Consider the following 19089-nt stretch of genomic DNA (forward strand, 5'->3'; position numbering starts at 1 on the left):
GAGGGCTTTCTTACCTCTCCTTGCTGTCAAGGACCTGGCTTACCTGACAGGGGTGTTGGTTTGCAGTGCAGGACAGCAGGCTCAGGTAGATACTCATTTTGCAGTATTGAGGCAGAATTTTTTTCTTCTGAGAAACTTCAGCTTTTGCCCTTAAGGCCTTTCAACTCAATAGATGAGGTCTGCCCACATTATCAAGGATAAAGTCCTTTAGTGAAAATCAACTGATTATAGATACTAACGATAACAATAAAATACCTTCACAGCAGCACCCAAATTAGTGCTTGATTAAGTGACTGCATATGATAGCCTAGCCAAATTGATAGATAAACCAACCATCAACAGAGGGAAAATGTGGGAGAGGGAGGGTTCAGTTGTTATTTTACATGGAGTGATATATGACCTATGATCAGAGAAGTTAGCTAAAATATATTATTTTTTTGGTAACGTAGTCTTCAAATTGTGTTCGTTGGCAGTTTAGCAGATGGGTAATCATTTTAATTTCTTTTATTTTGTTTGATCTTCATTACCAGCTGTCCTTTTTGCATCTTACCCATTTTAATTTAGTGTGTAGTAGAATCATTTTGTTATATAGCATACTTAAACTTAATGAACAATTTACTAGGTAGACTAATAGAATACCACTTAAATGATGATAAAACTAACTACTATTGTTACTTTTATATTGAGTACAAATCTGATGCACTTGGATTTGGTTTATAGGCCAATGCTACTCTACTGGGAAAATTCGTTTTGCCTGAGAATTAAATAGGGACTATTTTAATTAGTGCAGTATCTAGATAAATGGAGTCTTTTAAAATGTACCAGTTTGCATAGTGTTTCCATTATGTAAGCGGCTATTTCTAGATTGCATAACAATCTATGTGAATTTCAACTTTTGCTTAACTTATGCTCTTAGAGGAGAAAGCAGAAAGCATCATCATCTTTCTATTGTTTGTGTTACCACCTTGTACAGCAACTTAGAATGGTCTCCTATTGCATATCATGGAAAAACGTAGTTTTTTCACTCCTAGTATTCACACTATTCAGTAGGCCACCCATTTATCTCATCTGTCTTTTTTTCTGTACCTTGGTTTTATTTTTTGACTTAGGCAAGCTGTTTGCCCCTGTTTAAATATGACACTTTTCTTACCTCTAATGCTTTCTCCTTTACATTTAAGTCCTGCTATATTGCTTCAGAGAGAAACATTTTGTAGTTGGACGAGGGGACCGTGTTCTCTGCCTCTAATGTTCTGTGACTGGTGAATTGAATATATTCTATTCTCTCTGCATTCTCTAGATGTTCCCTGTGACTTCTCGGTTTACACATAGTTCAGCCCCTTCATTTGTGTGTTTTAATGTTCTTGTTCTAATGTGGTCTCATATGTTAATGAATTTGGGTATTTTTTTTTTAAGGTATTTTGGGTTTTTGTGTTTTATTGTGAGAGACCGTCCCTTCTAGCAGACATTTTCTCCCTTAAAGTCCTTTTCTCCTTACCTTCCATCCCACATTCTCCATGCGATTTGGAGCTTTTTTGTTGATTTTTTTTATAGAACTCCTTGGTGTGTCTGAGCATTCAGGGTGATGTCAAACTCATTTCTCCTCTTACAGAATGTTTGATGTGGGAGGACAGAGATCTGAGCGGAAGAAATGGATTCATTGCTTCGAAGGAGTGACCGCCATCATCTTCTGTGTGGCGCTGAGTGACTATGACCTGGTTCTAGCTGAAGATGAAGAAATGGCAAGTAGAGCCTCTTTTAAAGATTGAACATGGAATAGGAAGAGTTGGAGTTGTTGCCAAGAATTTTTCTAAGAAAAAGTCTTGAGAAATTCTTGCTAATGCCTGAATAATGTGAAAGTTCAGGCACTTTCTCTAACTTTTCTATTTAGTACATTTCCCTCTTAGTATGCAAAGAAGCATACTTTTTATGATGGATCCTCATAAAAAGGAGAAGACAAAGAGTTGAACCCTAGATGCTTAACTAGGCATTTCTGAGATCTGGTATCTACATACTGAATAAAAATAAAGTTAGCTCCATTATAGTCCAAGGCTTATATATCCTACTTCTGCCAGCTTAGTAATCCCTGAGCTATATTGTACTTCACTGCTGTCATATAATTGTCACATGTGTTTCACTGTACCGTTAATCTAGGGGAAATATTTTTAAATAGAGCTATAAATGTCAGTTTCTTTTTTTTTAGGATAGGGTATATACAGTTACCATTCAGTAGGTGTAACATACAACATTCATTTCTGTCCTTCTGGCGCTCTATAATATATCAGTGCCCTTTTTGAAACCACAAATACCAGAAGGGCAGGAAACAGGAATTGGAGGTTTCCTTCCCTCATACACTATGATATAGGGTATTGGTCTAATTGTATTTCAGCTTTTTCAGTTTATTAATCTTTAAAAACCTCTACTTACCTTTTAATGGAAACTTCAGTTCACTCTGTAATGATGAGGTCTCCTCTGAGATGTCTGCTCTTGGCATTTATAGATCACAAGCTCCTGCAGTAGAGTGACACACCACGGGCACTCAGCAAGTGCTGGATGGACGCAGAAGGGTGATCAGTGATGCAGATATTCATCTCGCCTAAAATCATCACGTGTGCTTGTTCTTAAATGGCAGGTGTATTTTTCTGATAGGTTATGTATTTTTCAGCTGGCTAAGCTCTATTGTACTGCCACACTTTTTTCCCAGACACTCATTATTTTTTAAAAGTAATATTTCTCAGAATCTTTGCCCTTATGACACACTGGCTGTGTTTTCTATTACAGAACCGAATGCATGAAAGCATGAAGTTATTCGACAGCATATGTAACAACAAATGGTTTACAGATACATCTATTATACTTTTTCTGAACAAGAAGGATCTCTTTGAAGAAAAAATCAAGAAGAGCCCTCTCACTATATGCTATCCAGAATATGCAGGTATTTTACTTTCTCTGTCAACTCATACATTTTTAAGTGAAAGTTCCCCTAAGCCAAGATTTCAGTTGTTGATTTGAATCTCTTGGCTTAGTAGTTCTTAACCTGTAAAAGCAAAATTATTTAGCAAACTGCATTCAAGCCCAGCTTGCTTGGGCTAGCTCCTTGAGGTGTGGAGGATTAAAAATAACATTCATTTTATGGGAAAGCTGTTAGATAATTTTCTGTGGTGACCCCAAGTCTTTGTAAACGTAAGATCCTGATTTGTTCATGCAGTGAACAGATCTTAGCTATTGTGTGATGTACAATAAATAAGATGTGTCTCTGTTCACTGACTAATCTCTAAGACAGAGGTACTCCTAAGGAAGCAGATAAAACACCACCAGTGCAGCATGTGACCACAGAGGAAAACGAACAGTAAGTAATTGTAAGGGGGAAAGATTAGAAAGGAGTCCTAGGTAGCTAACTGCTCAGGGGAATGGGGGAAGGGTTCACAAGAAACCCAGGCTTTGGTAATGAGACCTTAAAGCTACTTCAGTTTTACTGCTGTGGAAAACGGTCTGCTTTGAGAAAAGGAAAGCTGAGTTGCAGTCCTGGCTTTCCCATAATTTGCTCTTTGATCTTGAATGAGGCAGTTAATTTCCCTGTCTCAGTACTCCATCTGTGAAATCAAAAGTTAGGCAAAAACACTGCTTTAGTTCTTTGGAACACTTCCCTGGCTCCTACTGGAAGTGGGCACAAGGAACACAGATATCCCACCCTCGCCCCCCAGGTCCCCTCCGCAAAGAGTCGAACATGACGTAAAAATAACCCTTGCTCCATCCTAATTATTTTAAGAATTTTTTTCTTATAAACAAAATTTTAGTTTTGTATTGAGTAAATTATACAAATATTTACTTCCATTCCATGGGCAGTGTTAAAACAACCGTGTGCTATGGATGCTTTTATATCCCACTAACGCAGGTGAGAGCACTGGGAGGAATGAAGCAAGAGAGTCCCAGTCCAGACCCAAGTCCACTGCACCCGCTGCATCCAGAACATCAGCAGTCAGAATACATTTCATTATATTCGCACTGGAGGCAAAGCAGAGGCTTCTTCAATCAGTGTGACCCTACTGCTCTTTACTACAGCCCTTTTTGTAAATCACAGAGTTATCAGTTCAGTTCAGTTCAGTTGCTCAGTCGTGTCCGACTCTTTGCACCCATGGACTGCAGCATGCCAAGTCTCCCTATCCATCACCAACTCCCGGATTTTACTTAAACTCATGTCCATTGAGTCGGTGAAGGCATCCAACCACCATTAGGGTCTTTTCAAATGAGTCAGTTCTTTGCATCAGGTGGCCAAAGTATGGGAGCTTCAGCTTCAACAACAGTCCTTCCAATGCATATTCAGGACTGATTTCCTTTAGGATGGACTGGTTGGATCTTCTTGCAGTTGAGGGGACTCTCAAAAGTCTTCTCCAACACCACAGTTCAAAAGCATCAATTCTTCAGCACTCAGCTTTCTTTAGAGTCCAACTTTCACATCCATACATGACCACTGAAAAAACCATAGCCTTGACTAGATGGACCTTTGTTGCCAAAGTAATGTCCCTGCTTTTTAATATGCTGTCTAGGTTGGTCATAACTTTTCTTCCAAGGAGTAAGCGTCTTTTAATTTCATGGCTGCAGTCACTATCTGCAGTGATTTTGAAGCCCCAAAAAATAAAGTCAGCCACTATTTCCCATCTATTTCCCATGAAGTGATGGGACCAGATGCTATGATCTTAGTTTTCTGAATGTTGAGCTTTAAGCCAACTTTTTCACTCTCCTCTTTCACTTTCATCAAGAGGCTCTTTAGTTCCTCTTCACTTTCTGCCATAAGGGTGGTGTCATCTGCATAAGTGAAGTTATTGATATTTCTCCCGGCAATCTTGATTCCAGCTTGTGCTTCTTCCAGCCCAGCCTTTCTCATGATGTACTCTGCATACAGGTTAAATAAGCAGGGTGACAATATACAGACTTGACGTACTCCTTTTCCTATTTGGAACCAGTCTGTTGTTCCATGTCCAGTTCTAACTGTTGCTTCCTGACCTGTATACGGATTTCTCAAGAGGCAGGGTAGCCTTTCCCTTCTCCAGGGAATCTTCCCAACCCAGGGATCAAACCCCAGGATTCCCACCTTGCAGGTGGATTCTTTACCAGCTAAGCCACAAGGGAAGCCCACAGAGTTATACTTCAGTTCAAACTAATTTCACAGAATTAACTTGTTTTTAGTTTAATTTTTGAAAGTCTTAGTATCCTAAGTCACCTTACTCAGATATTTTTAGTGCTTTATTGGGGATAGAATTATTAATAGTTCTGATTCCAAGATTGAAGATATCTAGAATCAAGGCAATTCAGTTTTGCCTTTACTTTATCTTTAAGGTCATATTCATTTTCTATAATGAAATAAAGGCTTCCCTGCTGGCTCAGCAGTAAAGAATCTGCCTGCAAATCCAGGAGATGTGGGTTTGATCCCTGGGTTGGGAAGATCACCTGGAGAAGAAAGTGGCAAGCCACTCCAGTATTCTCACCTGGGAAATCCCATGGACAGAGGAGCCTGGCAGAATACAGTCCGTGGGGTTGGGAGAGTCAGACAGGACTATGGACTAAACAACAACATTGTAAAGTAGCCCTTTTGTGTTAATGTCAGAGGACCCAAGTAAAAAAGTAAGTGTTAGTCACTCAGCTGTGTCTCTTTTGTGATCCCATGGACTATAGCCCACCAGGCTTCTCTGTCCATGGGATTCTCCAGACAAGAATACTGGAGTGGAGAGCCAGTCCGTTCTCCAGGGGATCTTCCTGACCCAGAGGTTGAACCAGGTCTTCTGCATCACAAGCAGATTCTTTACTGTCTTAGCCACCAGGGAAAGTCCCAGAGAACCCAAATCACTCCTCAAATATTACATACCTGCAGAGATTTTAGAGCCACCAAGAGCATACTTGTTAGCTCTCTTTTTTTTTTTTTTTTTTGCCAGGCCAGGTATACATTTTTTAAAGTTAGTAATAATCACTGGTCTAAGATTCTTTTAGCAAAGAGTATTATAGAATTCTTGATTCACCTGATTCAGATTCTCTGATGCACCTTCAATTCTTAATTCCTGTTCTATACTGTTTGCTATAGAAGAAGACATGTAGCCTGCAAACTCCTCACTTGGTTTATCTCCTACCTCTCTCTGCTCCTGTCTTCTCTTCTTTTTATCTGTATGGTGGCATTTCACCAAATTGTCTGCAGTCTTATAATCTCCCAGCATTCTATTCTTTCATAGGCGTATTTATTCTCAGCATGATACATTCTGTTGTCAACTCTTATTTCTCTGTGGAGACTCAGGCTTGCATTTCCAACTGCTTGCTGAGCATATCTGTGTTTTTTAGCACCTGAGACTCAAATTGAACTCACGCTATTTTTTTTCTTTTCAAATCACCTGTATCTCCCTTTGAATTATATCACCAGCCTCCCATTCTCCAGTCTTGAGCCAGGCTATATCATCTGTAATAAACCTTTAGTCAAGACAGTTCTATTATGTTAGAAACTAATGTCATCTTCCACCACCCCTGCCCTCAGTCATTCTTTGCCAAAACTTAAAATCAGGTTTAATACAGTACTTACTAGTTCATTCATGTATCTTGTAGTTCTGGGGATTAAGTAATGTAACTAGTTACCTGGAATATATATAGCAGATTGAGGAATGCACACAGGGCAAGCTGTTTTCTCAAAACATATTTTTAATTTAGAGGTTGCATTAGCTTCTGTGAGTCAACAGGACGTTATTTATTCCTTTACATTTCAGTGTACCAACCTTGTTATGATTTAATAAACTAAAACTTAATTTGTAGAGTATATGGCTCTCTGCTATTGATGAGATAAAATGTAAACTTATTTTGACAACCTGGAGAAAATTTCCTAGAAACAATCAACCAAGTTTGAATCATTAAGAAATAGAAAATCTGAATAGAGTGATTAGTAAAGAGTTCAATCAAAAACCTTCCAGTCAACGAAAGTTCGTAACCAGATGGCCTTACTGGTGAATTCTGCAAAACACTCTGAGAAACACTGCCAGTAATTCTTCTCTAACTCTTCCATCACTCGTTTTACCAGGCCAGCATTACCTGTTACCCAAACCAGGCAAATATGTCACAAGAAAATTCAGTTCAGTCACTCAGTCATGTGCGACTCTTCGTGACCCCATGGACCACAGCACACAAGGCCTCCCTGTCCATCACCAACTCCTGGAGTCTGCTCAGACTCACCTCCATTGAGTCAGTGATGCCATCCAACCATCTCATCCTCTGTCGTCCCCTTCTCCTCCTGCCTTCAATCTCTCCCAGCATCAGGGTCTTTTCCAGTGAGTCAGCTCTTCACATTGTTCTTTCCAATGAACACTTAGGACTGATCTCCTTTAGGATGGACTGGTTGGATCTCCTTGCAGTCCAAGGGACTCTCAAGAGTCTTCTCCAACACCATAGTTCAAAAGCATCAGTACTTCAGTGCTCAGCTTTCTTTACAATCCAACTCTCACATCCATACATGACTACTGGAAAAACCATAGCCTTGACTAGATGGACCTTTGTTGACAAAGTAATGTCTCTGCTTTTTAACATGCTGTCTAGGTTGGTCATAATTTTCCTTCCAAGGAGTAAGCATCTTTTAATTTCATGGCTGCAGTCACTATCTGCAGTGATTTTGGAGCCCAATAAAATAAAGTCAGCCACTGTTTCCACTGTTTCTCCCATCTCTTTGCCATGAAGTAACGGGACCAGATGCCACGATCTTCGTTTTCTGAATGTTGAGCTTTAAGCCAACTTTTTCACTCTCCTCTTTCACTTTCATCAAGAGGCTCTTTAGTTCCTCTTCACTTTCTGCCATAAGGATGGTGTCATCTGCATATCTGAGGTTATTGATATTTCTCCCGGCAATCTTGATTCCAGCTTGTGCTTCTTCCAGCCCAGCGTTTCTCATGATGTACTCTGCATAGAAGTTAAATAAGCAGAGTGACAATATACAGCCTTGACGTACTCCTTTTCCTATTTGGAACCAGTCTGTTGTTCCATGTGCAGTTTTAAGTGTTGCTTCCTGACCTGCGTACAGATTTCTCAAGAGGCAGGTCAGGTGGTCTGGTATTCCACACCGGATTAGAAGAATACTGTTAGAACGGTCCATGCTACCTACAGTTGTCTAAAAGACTCAGTGTAATCCATATCAAAATTCTAATTGCAGTTTTCACAGAAAGAATAAATAATCCTAACAATTTTAAGTCATAAGAGAGTCCAAAAACTAAAGCAGTCTTTAAAAGGAACAACAAAGGTGGAAGCGCCGTGCTCCCTGGTTTCCAACAGCTAGAGCAATCAAAACGAGTGTGGTGTTGGCATAGAAACAGAACTGAGGAACAGAAGAGAGAGCCCAGAAGTAAACCATGCGCACATGATCAAGTAATTTATGACAGAGGACTCAAGAATACACAATGGGGAAAGAGCAGTCTCGTTAATAAATGTTAGGAAAACTGGACAGCCACATGCTAAAATGAAACTGGACTGCTGTCTCCACCATACACAAAAATAAACCCAAATAAAGATTTGAGTGTAAGAAATGAGAGAACTCCTAGAAGAAAACATAGGCACTAAGCTGGAAATCCGTCTTGACTGTAAATTTTTAGGTTTGACACCAAAAGCAAAAATAGACAAATGGGACTACATCAAACTAAAAAGCTTCTGCATGGTCAAGGATATCATCAACAAAATAAAACTGTAGCCAAAGGAATGGGAGAAAATATTTGCAAACTATTTATCTGCTTAGGGGTTAACATTCAAAATGTCCTTTATTGAGCCCATCTTTGCATGAAATAGTCCATTGGTATCTCTAGTTTTCTTGAAGAGATCTCTAGTCTTTCCCATTCTATTGTTTTCCTCTATTTCTTTGCACTGATCACTGAGGAGGGCTTTCTTATCTCTCCTTGCTGTTCTTTGGAACTCTGCATTCAAATGAGTATATTTTTCCTTTTCTCCTTTGCTTTTCAGTTCTCTTCTTTTCACAGCTGTTTGTAAGGCCTCCTCAGACAGCCATTTTGCTTTTTTGCATTTCTTTTTCTTGGGGGTGGTTTTGATCTCTGTCTCCTGTACAGTGTCACAAACCTCCGTCCATAGTTCATCAGGCACTCTATCAGATCTAGTCCTTTAAATCTATCTCTCACTTTCACTGTATAATCATAAGGGATTTGATTTAGGTCATACTTGAATGGTCTAGTGGTTTTCCCTACTTTCTTCAATTTTAGTCTGAATTTGGCAATAAGGAGTTCATGATCTGAACCACAGTTAGCTCCTGGTCTTGTTTTTGCTGACTGTATAGAGCTTCTCCATCTTTGGCTGCAAAGAATATAATCAGTCGAATTTCAGTGTTGCCCATCTGGTGATGTCTATGGTAGAGTCTTCTTTTGTGTTGGAAGAGGGTGTTTGCTAGACCAATGCATTCTCTTGGCAGAACTCTATTAGCCTTTGCCCTGCTTCATTCCATACTCCAAGGCCCAAATTGTCTGTTACTCCAGGTGTTTCTTGACTTCCTACTTTTGCATTCCAGTCCCCTGTAATGAAAAGGACATCTTTTTTGGGTGTTAGCTCTAAAAGGTCTTGTAGATCTTCATAAAACTGTTCAACTTCTTCAGCATTACTGGTTGGGGCATATTGGATTACTGTGATATTGAATGGTTTGCCTTGGAAACGAACAGAGATCATTCTGTCGTTTTAGAGATTGCATCCAAGTACTGCATTTCGGACTCTTCTGTTAACTATGATGGCTACTCCATTTCTTCTAAGGGTTTCTTGCCCACAGTAGTAGATATAATGGTCATCTGAGTTAAATTCACCCATTCCAGTCCATTTTAGTTCACTTATTCCTAAAATGTTGACGTTCAGTCTTGCCCTCTCCTGTTTGACCGCTTCCAATTTGCCTTGATTCATGGACCTGACATTCCACGTTCCTATGCAGTATTGCTCTTTACAGCATTAATCTTGCTTACATCACCAGGCAAACCCACAACTGGGTTTTTGCTTTGGCTCCATTGTCTTCATTCTTTCTGGAGTTATTTCTCCCCTGATCTCCAGTAGCATACTGGGCACCTACTGACCTGGGGAGTTCATCTTTCAGTGTCCTGTCTTTTTGCCTTTTCATACTGTTCATGAGGTTCTCAAGGCAAGAAAACTGAAGTGGTTTGCCATTCCCTTCTCCAGTGGACCACATTCTGTCAGATTTCTCCACCATGACTTGTCCGTCTTGGGTGGCCCTACAGGGCATGGCTCATAGTTTCACTGAGTTAGACAAGGCTCTGGTCTATGTGATTAGAGTGGTTAATTTTCTGTGATTGTGATTTTCAGTCTGTCTGTCCTCTGATGGAGAAGGATAAGAGGCTTATGGAAACTTCATAATGGGAGAGACTGACTGAGGGGGAAACTGGGTCTTGTTCTGATGGGCGGGGCCATGCTCAGTAAATCTTTAATCCAATTTTCTATTGATGCCTGGTGCTGTGTTCCCTCCCTGCTATTTACCTGGGGCCGAACTTGGTGGAGATAATGAAGATAACGGTGACCCCCTTCAAAAGGTCCCATGCATGCACTGCTGCACTCAGTGCCCCTAGCCCTGCAGCAGGCCACCACCAACCCATGCTTCCTCTGGAGACTCCTGGACACTCACAGGCAATTCTGGGTCTGCCCACACTCTCTTGTGGAGTCACTGCTCCTTTCTCCTGGGTCCTGGTGCACAAGGTTCTGTTTGTGCCCTCCAAGAGTCTGTTTCCCAGTCCTGTGTAAGTTCTGGCAGCTCTCTGGTGGGGTTAATGGTGACCTCCTCCAAGAGGGCTTATGCCATACCCAAGTCTGCTGTTCCCAGAGCCCCTGTCCCTGTGGCAGTCCACTGCTGACCCGTACCTCCACAGGAGATGCTCAAACACAGTTCTGTCTCAGTCTGTGGGGTCCCTGGGTCCTGGTGTCCACAAAGTTTGAGCCCTCTTAGCATCTCTGGTGGGAATGGGGTTTAATTCTAAATGCAAATTTGCTCCCTCTACTTGTTGCTGGGTCTTCTACTTTGCCCTTGGATATGGGGTGTCTCCTCACAGCCGCTCCAGCGCCTACCATCTTACTGGGGTTTTTCTGACCTTGGACGTGGGATATCTCCTCATGGCCTCTCGCCACTCCAGCGCCGCACAGCTGTTTCTGTAGCGCAGTGCGCTCATTTCTATAAAGGACAGAAGTGGTGTGGACCTAACAGAAGCAGAAGATACTAAGAAGGGGTGGCAAAAGTACACAGAAGAAGTATACAAAAAAGATCGTCACGACCCAGATAATCACAGTGGTGTGATCACTGACCTAGAGCCAGACAGCCTGGAATGTGAAGTCACGTGGGCCTTAGGAAGCATCAGTATGAACAAAGCCAGTGGAGGTGATAGTCTTCAGTCATCTGATGAAAGTAGCAGTCATTCTGTCATTCACTTTTTGTAACCTCATAGCCATATACCACATTGTAGAGCACTGTACAGTTTTTGAATAAAAAACAGAGATAAATGCTAGTTAATGTATTGAATATATATAGGAAGTTGAATAAAAATGGCTTCCTTTTTGGCTCAGACAGTAAAGAATCCACCTGCAATGTGGGAGGCCTGGGTTCAGTCCCTGGGATGGGAAAAATCCCCTGGAGAAGGAAATGGCAACCCACTCCAGTATTTTTGCCTGGAGAATTCCATGAACAGAGAGGAGCCTGGCAGGCTACAGTCCATGGAGTTGCAAGGAGTCAGACAAGACTGAGGAACTAACACAACACTTTGAATAAAAATATACCAGTCAGTACTCAGTCAGCATTTCCTGATCAGCCACTATAGGCTAGAAGTGTTATAGCAAGCCACATCCGTTATTTGTGTAAGTTGTTTCCATGTTAGGATGTAGAGTGTAAGGGGTAAAAGCAAAAAGAGGCTCTGACACTTGGAGTTTGAGGCAGGAACAAAGATCATGGGGAACATGGAATACCATGTTTTTTTTTTTTCTTTAAGGGTAACTTACAGTCATTAAAGGGTGATTAACATTGGGTATTTTTCACTTAAAGTTTATCTTATTCTCAAATGGCATAAAGACAATTATGATGGAATCTACATATTTTATACATATGAAACCTATTTCTGTATTTTAAGGTCCATGTTGCTTAGCAGTATACCCCTTTTAACTTCACCTTACATTTCTTTCCATTTCCCTTCTCAGGCTCAAACACATATGAAGAGGCAGCTGCGTACATTCAGTGTCAGTTTGAAGACCTCAATAAGAGAAAGGACACAAAGGAAATATACACCCACTTCACGTGCGCCACGGACACCAAGAACGTGCAGTTCGTCTTTGATGCCGTAACAGACGTCATCATAAAAAATAACCTAAAAGACTGTGGTCTCTTCTGAGTGTTGGCGGCAAATGGTAAAATGCATTTTCAAACCAAATGAGTACTTACATGTGGATCTCTCTAGACTAGAGTCTTGCAGCAACACAGAATGTAGTATATGGCGAGTGCATCTGGGACCTGACCAAAGCTGTTCTATTTGTTTTTTTTTAACTGAAAGTAATGGAAGGACCTTTCGTAAATGTGAGAGGTGGTCCTACAGTGTGAAACTAAGGGCAGTGTTAAAGCTGGGCTCTAGTGTACGGATGACTTCTACATACATGTAAATATGCAAATGTATGTATACATGTATTTATGACTTTAGTTTTCCACATTACTTTTAGACATTCAGTAAGCGGCAACTTATAATTTTAGCGTGGTGGCTTTGGAAATAACAGAAATATTAAGTACTTTGTACTGAATGACAGACTATTGTCATGTTTGCCAGTTCTAAACAGCTTTATTTATGTTCCTGTCCTGTAAATTTTTAAGTACAATGATTAATATTAGGACACATTGCAGCTCTTGTCTTGATTATATGTAGTATACTTGTAATCATAAATGTTATTTGTACAAACATTGCACAGACTATTTTAATAACATGATTTGTTCTTTAAATTTATGTGTTTTATTGAAATGTTCTTGAAGAAGATGACTATACCTGCCTTTGGATCAGTTAAACACTGTATGCATTTCAGTTTTTCTTTTAAGGGTGCATGCTAATCTGATTCTACATTAGATTTGGTTTAAAAACTGTAAAATGCAGGTTTCTGAGGATATACATATAGACTTATAAACACTTAATTTTTATTCAGTTGGTTTGTTTTCACTTTGAATTTTAATATTTGGATGGTATTCATGCATTGCCTTAAAGGTGATGCCAAGTTAATTTTTATACACTTCAAATAACTACATTTTTATTTATAAGTAAGTTTAGGTGGGTGCAAGAGCATTTTTGTGGGTAAAAAATAAGTTAGCATAATGAATTTTGAGACATTCATTTGTGTATTTCCTTTGGGAAATCCCTTGTACGTACCATACATGACAGCTCTTTGTTCGGAAGGTAACAGGAAAGACCTCGAAGATTCTGCTACGGATAAAATGCAGCCTTTAAACTCACATATGTAAGTAACTAGTTTCAAATTTAATTATCACACTATATTAAAATTACTTTTTTCCCTGAGATTATTCAAATTTCCTCCACTTGCTTGAGTTTGTATTATTTCTTTAAACTGTGCTATTATCTCTGAGAATGAAATGGGCAATTACACTTAGGAAAATGAGTAATTGTATTTAATTAAGTCAGCAATTGTATGTATTCTCAAGTAAGTATTACATTTTTGCTAGATATTAAAATTTTGATAGTCACTTTTGTTTTAATTATTCACAGTATCTCTCTATGACCTTGTTTTCAGCAAAGTGAACAGCATTCCATACCTTACTTCTCTTTTTTTACTCATCTTAAAAACATTATGTAGTGTTTCAATAAACTTTGTGGGTAAGTAGTTTCTAAATTTAGTTGTGTGTTATCATTTTGTTGAGGTCTGTTTGTTGCAGTGTGTGTGTGTTTGTGTGTGTGTGTATGTAACCAGAAACTACATTTACATCTGTTTCATTTGGGGGATTTTTCTTTTTTGTAATGTAAAGAAGTTCAAAGTTATCAGAATTCTTTAAATAAATGTGTTAGTTTAGATTCTTTATGTGCCTTTCATGAAAGAAATGTTTTCATTAATTTTATGGATAGAAGACCTGTTGTATTCATCTTATGAAGCTATGTATGAAATTCAACTGTCCTGTGAATCGATTTGAATCATGAGAAATAACAGCTTAAAAAGCCACAAAGAAGCACATATTGGTGACCACCATTGATGAATTCCTGAACTTTACTCTGTGTAATTGTGTTACTAATAAAATCTAATAAATTCGGATTTTTAAAATTTTACAAACCTCTTGGCTAATACACGTTTTTGTATTCGCATTTATCAGTCTGTAGTTCATTTCTTCTTTACTTTTGTGTTTGCAATTTCATCTATTCCCGAAGCTTGAGTTTTCCCTGCCCTAAATTTTCTCACAAGATGTGGTGCCACATTTGGAATTTCCTGCTCCAATTCCGCACGCCCAAACCAAATTCATCATCATCTTCCTCGTCAACCACTTCTCACCCTGTCTTGGCCACTGAACTGCCATTCACGTAATCCCTCAGTGGGGAATTTGTCAGCCATTGGGAACTCTTCTTAGCCCTCATCTCCATCTCTAATAAGCCACTGTTTGCACACAGGTCTCCTTCCCAGTGCCTTACATGTGGTTTTTGTTTTATTTCTCTTTCCCATTCCCACTACCATCTACTGAATTCAGGTCTTTGTTTAACTTCCAATTAAAATGGATTAGTAATTAAATTCCCCACTTCCAGTTTCTCCTTTCTTCCATGCAGCTTACTTACCCTAATCTAGAACTGTGCCTGTGTTACTTTCTGTGCATTAGCTCTGACTTGTCAGTAAAATGAAATCTACTTAGCCTTTCATTCATGCTCTTCATCATATGAGCCCACTTCACTACGTCCCCTCCCCCTGCCACCTTCCACACATTCTAACAGCGCTTTGTGCATAGCCCGGGCTTTCCTTCAAGCACTATACTACCTGCAAATGCTTAAAACAATCTCTGGGACAAGGGAAGTGTTCCTTTATGTCTGTTAATGTTATTTTTATTTATTAGCGCTTTTTTTGGTGGTCTCTTTTTTAGATCAGCTGGCATCTTGTCTTCCATCTGCCCTACGTGAAACTGCATGGTTCTCATAGGGCTGCCAATCACAGTTCTCACCTCCCTGGCCAGAGGCTCAGGTCTGATCAGCCCTCATCCCCCTCACTGGGAAGCAGCTCAGCTAAGCCAGTCATAGTGCCAGTTCTCATTTCTCAATTTCCTAAAGCTCTTCTGGCTGCTAAAGTCCCTGTCATTTATTTCAGTATCCTTTTAAAAAATAACACTTCATGTCATTCATTCAGGTTCAGACTTCTACCAAAAAAAAAAAAAAATGCTGACTAAAATGCACAAGTTCTTACTAAATGCCAGCAGCAACTGTGAGATAGATCAAAAAAGTCTCAGGTTAATCAACAACCAAGATCAACATTTCAAACCTGTGACTTCTGACTTCATATCTGTTTAATGCTACCTTATTTCCAGAAAATGTCTTAAGTATTCTTTTAACCACCCCCATTGTCACCTTCTGAGTTTATCAGAATCATATTTTTAGAATAAAAATACATAAGATAGAAATTATGGAGCATGTGTCCCGCTTTGTACGAACTATACTAGAAAACTATAGTAGAGTAGTGTTCTCTTGGCATAAAAACGTGCACATAGATCTGAGAAAAAGAATAGAGAGCCTAAAAATAAACCCAGACATATAGGGTCAACTTAAGAGACAGAGCCAAGTATATACAACAGGGAAAGAAGAGTGTCTTCAATAAATGATATTGGGAGAACTGGACAATATGCAAGAGAATGGACCTGGATCATTATCTTATACCACACACAAAAATAAACCCAAAATGGATTGAGGGCCTGAATGGATTAAGACCTGGAACCATGAAACTCCCAGAAGATAGAGGCAGTAATAAGCTCCTCTACACTGGTCTTGGTGATAATCTTTTAGATTTGACAGAAAAAGTGGGACTATATCAAACTAAGAAGCTGCTTCTGCACAGCAAAGGAATCCATCAACAAACTGAAACAGCAACCCTGTGGGATGGGAGAAAAAACTGCAAATCATATCTTATAATCCAAATATAATCCAATAGTTAAAATCCAAAATATACAACTCAAAAAAAAACAAAACAAAAAAAAACTGATTTTAAAATGGCCTGAGAATATACTTTTTTTTTTTTCCAAAAAAAGACGTGGATAGCCAATAGGTTCACAGTAAGTTGCCCAGCATTATTAAGTTATCAGGGAATTACAAATCAAAATCACAGTGAGCTATCACTTCACTTGTTAGGATGACTATTATTAAAAGACAAGAAGTAACAAACGTTGTAAGGATGTGCTGAACCAGGAACCCTTGTGCCCTGTTGGTCAGGATGTACACTGGGGCTGTCACTATGGCAAAAAGGATGAAGGTTCCCCAAGACATAAAAGTGGAATGACCATATGATTCAGAAATTCTACTTGCAGGGTATTTATCCAAAAGAGAGTGAAAACACTGACTCAAAAAGACATGCACCCTCATTTTCATGGCAGCACTATTTACAATAGCCAAGACAGGGAAACACCCTAAGTGTCTATGCACAGATGATAAATAAAATGCAACAGACACACACGCATGAACATCAGCCATAAAACAAATAAGATCTTGCCATTTTTAACAGCATGGATGGACCCTGAGGAGGACTTTATGCTAGATGAAGTAAGTCTGAGACTGCCAAATATGGGGTATCACCTATATGTACAATCAAGAAAATTCAGCTCATAGATGCAGAGAGCAGATTGGTGGTTGCCAGAGGTGGTGTGTGGGTGTGGGTGAAATGGGTGGAGAGAGTCAATAATAAAAAATTCCAGCTATGAAATAAGTCATGGGGATATAATGTACACCATGGTGAGTATAGTTAATAACAGTGTAGCATATTTGGGAGTTACAAAGCGTAAGTTTTTAAAGTTCTCATTACAAGAAAAATGTAACTGTGTGGTGATGGATGTTAACTAGACTTATTTTGACTATATATATAAACTCATTAGTGTACACACAAAATGTTAAATGTCAAATATATCTCAAAAATGCATAAAAGCTTAAAAATACATATATCAAAGCTATTTATGATAATACCCATTAGATGTGAAGATTCTTAAGGACACAAACAGTTATGGACATTTTTACATCATTTATTGTTAACAGACTCACCCATGGTGCCTTGTGTAAAGGACTTTAATAATGTAATCTGTATTATAGATGTTAGCATTGTCATTGCTCAGTGTGTGATTTTAGAGAAAAGTTGAAAGTGGTGGGGGTGGCCTAGGCACTGATGTTATCTGAGTTCAGATCCTGACTGTCCCTTATTAATTGGGTAAACTGGGGCAAGTTATTTAATTTTACTCGGTCTCCTTTTTACCTGGAAAAAAAATAGAGATTAAATAATCAGGCCATTAAATTCACAATGCATGTTACACACTTGGAAGTGCGTCTGGCCTGTGGTGAGCACTTGATAAGTTGTACTGCTACTTGACTATAAATACTTTAATTTGCGGGTGCCTTTAAAACCCTACTCAGTGCTTAAATAATAGTTGTTGATACAAAACAAGTATCATAGTTCATCTTTATAGATGAAACTTCTGAGTGTCTCACATTGATGATGATATTGGGAAATGTCAGAAGAAAATGCATTTCCTCATTTTCAGGACACTTCTGTTATTTTTATTCTTTATTATTACATTATTTAATGTAACCAAAAATATGGACATTTATGTTATTTTAAACTTTGGGAAATTTTCTCTTGTAATTGCTTCTGGAAACCTACATCTTAATCATTAAAATGTCTTTGTATCAAGAGTTTTATATTTTACCACTCCATTGGCCTGTTTCCTGGGCATTTTTCCCTCAACCAGTAACTGCTTTGCTTTGGTGTCTGTTGTGATGTGTTCTATTATTTACTTGTATTTTTCAGTTACTTTAAAAGTTATGAAACACAGTTCATCAAGTCCAGAAACAGCCAAATATGCACAGGCAGGAATCTGTTGTAATCATGCAGACCAGGGCTGAGGAGGCCTGACCTAGGACAGTCCTCTGCTCTGTGTGCTCAGTCGTTCAGTTGTGTCTGACTCTGTGACCCCACGGACTGAATCCCGCCTGGCTCTTCTGTCCATGGAGATTCTCCAGGCAAGAATACTGGAGTGAGTTGCTATGCCCTCCCTCCAGGGAATCTTCCCAAACCAGGGATCGAAACCAGGTCTCCCACATTGCACGCAAATTCTTTACCACCTACGTCACTAGGGAAGCCCAAGAATACTGGAGTGGATATCCTATCCCTTCCTACCACATTATAACTCTCGAGCACCATATCCAAGTTCAAATCTCTCTAACTTTGATTTACTGGCCGTCTTCCTGGGGTTCCATACTGAATGAAAACATTGCCATTGCCAAAGGATAGTTGTTCAAAGTAAGAATGCATTGCAAATGATTAAAAACTAGACACTGGTATTAGCAAACCATGCAGAGACGATAAAGCAGATTTTAATTACTAAATACTACTTTAGAAAGTAGTGCCACTTTTAGCAAAAGAAGGTACCGTATCCTTCTGAATTGCACAGTGCCTCACCAAAAACACATGGGGACTCTTGAGAACCTAAGGACCCAAATTCCTTTTCCAAGAGAGATGTACAATTTTGCATTTTTAACTTAACTGATATATTTGTACAATTTCTTTGTAAAGCTGGTCTTACAAATAAGCCAAGTGAAGATTGGATATTACCTGGAATTTTCTGTTATGTCTTCTTGACTTTTCATTATTTTCTTTGAAAATAATTTCAGCTTTGATCCTTTCCTTACTTTTAAAAATAAAAAAAATGAGTAAAGTCAAAGCTACTTCTAAACAATTCTGTCTTTCATTTTCATCGAATGAAATCATAGTGGGTTGTGGTTCAAAAGGGTGATATAGAAAAAGACCCTAAATTCACCTCCTCCCAGACACACTGCATTTACAGCTATAGGTGGAACAACTGCTTCTGAAGAAAGACCAAAAACTAGCTGAGCA

At 39.1% G+C, this 19089-nt stretch overlaps 1 protein-coding gene and 2 long non-coding RNA genes across 12 annotated transcripts in view; 2 read left to right on the forward strand and 1 right to left on the reverse strand.

The window, feature by feature from the left end:
• GNAI1 (G protein subunit alpha i1) overlaps positions 1-14298 on the forward strand; it is a 105690-nt gene extending 91392 nt beyond the window's left edge. For both annotated transcript variants that reach the window (XM_086397155.1, XM_086397154.1), the window contains 3 exons: positions 1610-1739; positions 2779-2932; positions 12184-14298. In XM_086397155.1, the coding sequence (XP_086253281.1) occupies positions 1610-1739; positions 2779-2932; positions 12184-12374 (475 nt within the window). In that variant the 3' untranslated portion in view covers positions 12375-14298. The remainder of the gene's footprint in view (positions 1-1609; positions 1740-2778; positions 2933-12183) is intronic.
• The window catches only part of LOC147374428 (uncharacterized), a 100886-nt gene that overhangs the window by 8213 nt on the left and 73584 nt on the right, over positions 1-19089 (reverse strand). For 2 of the 9 annotated variants that reach the window (XR_015162757.1, XR_015162755.1), the window contains 2 exons: positions 2425-2546; positions 1496-1722 (listed from right to left, as the gene is read on the reverse strand). This is a non-coding gene — a long non-coding RNA (uncharacterized LOC147374428). Of the gene's footprint in view, positions 1-43; positions 180-1495; positions 1723-2424; positions 2594-11090; positions 11197-11301; positions 11464-19089 lie in introns of those variants that run through there. The other 7 variants (XR_015162760.1, XR_015162758.1, XR_015162761.1 and 4 more) reach the window with 7 other exon arrangements.
• LOC147374429 (uncharacterized) lies at positions 2939-7280 on the forward strand. Its single transcript, XR_015162764.1, has 2 exons — positions 2939-3346; positions 3893-7280. It is a non-coding gene; the product is annotated as an uncharacterized LOC147374429 (long non-coding RNA).

This window comes from Bos grunniens, chromosome 4 (genome assembly GCF_055505025.1).
Source record: "Bos grunniens cultivar Pamir isolate PY7600 chromosome 4, Bosgru_T2T1.0, whole genome shotgun sequence".
NCBI classification, from domain to species: domain Eukaryota; kingdom Metazoa; phylum Chordata; class Mammalia; order Artiodactyla; family Bovidae; genus Bos; species Bos grunniens.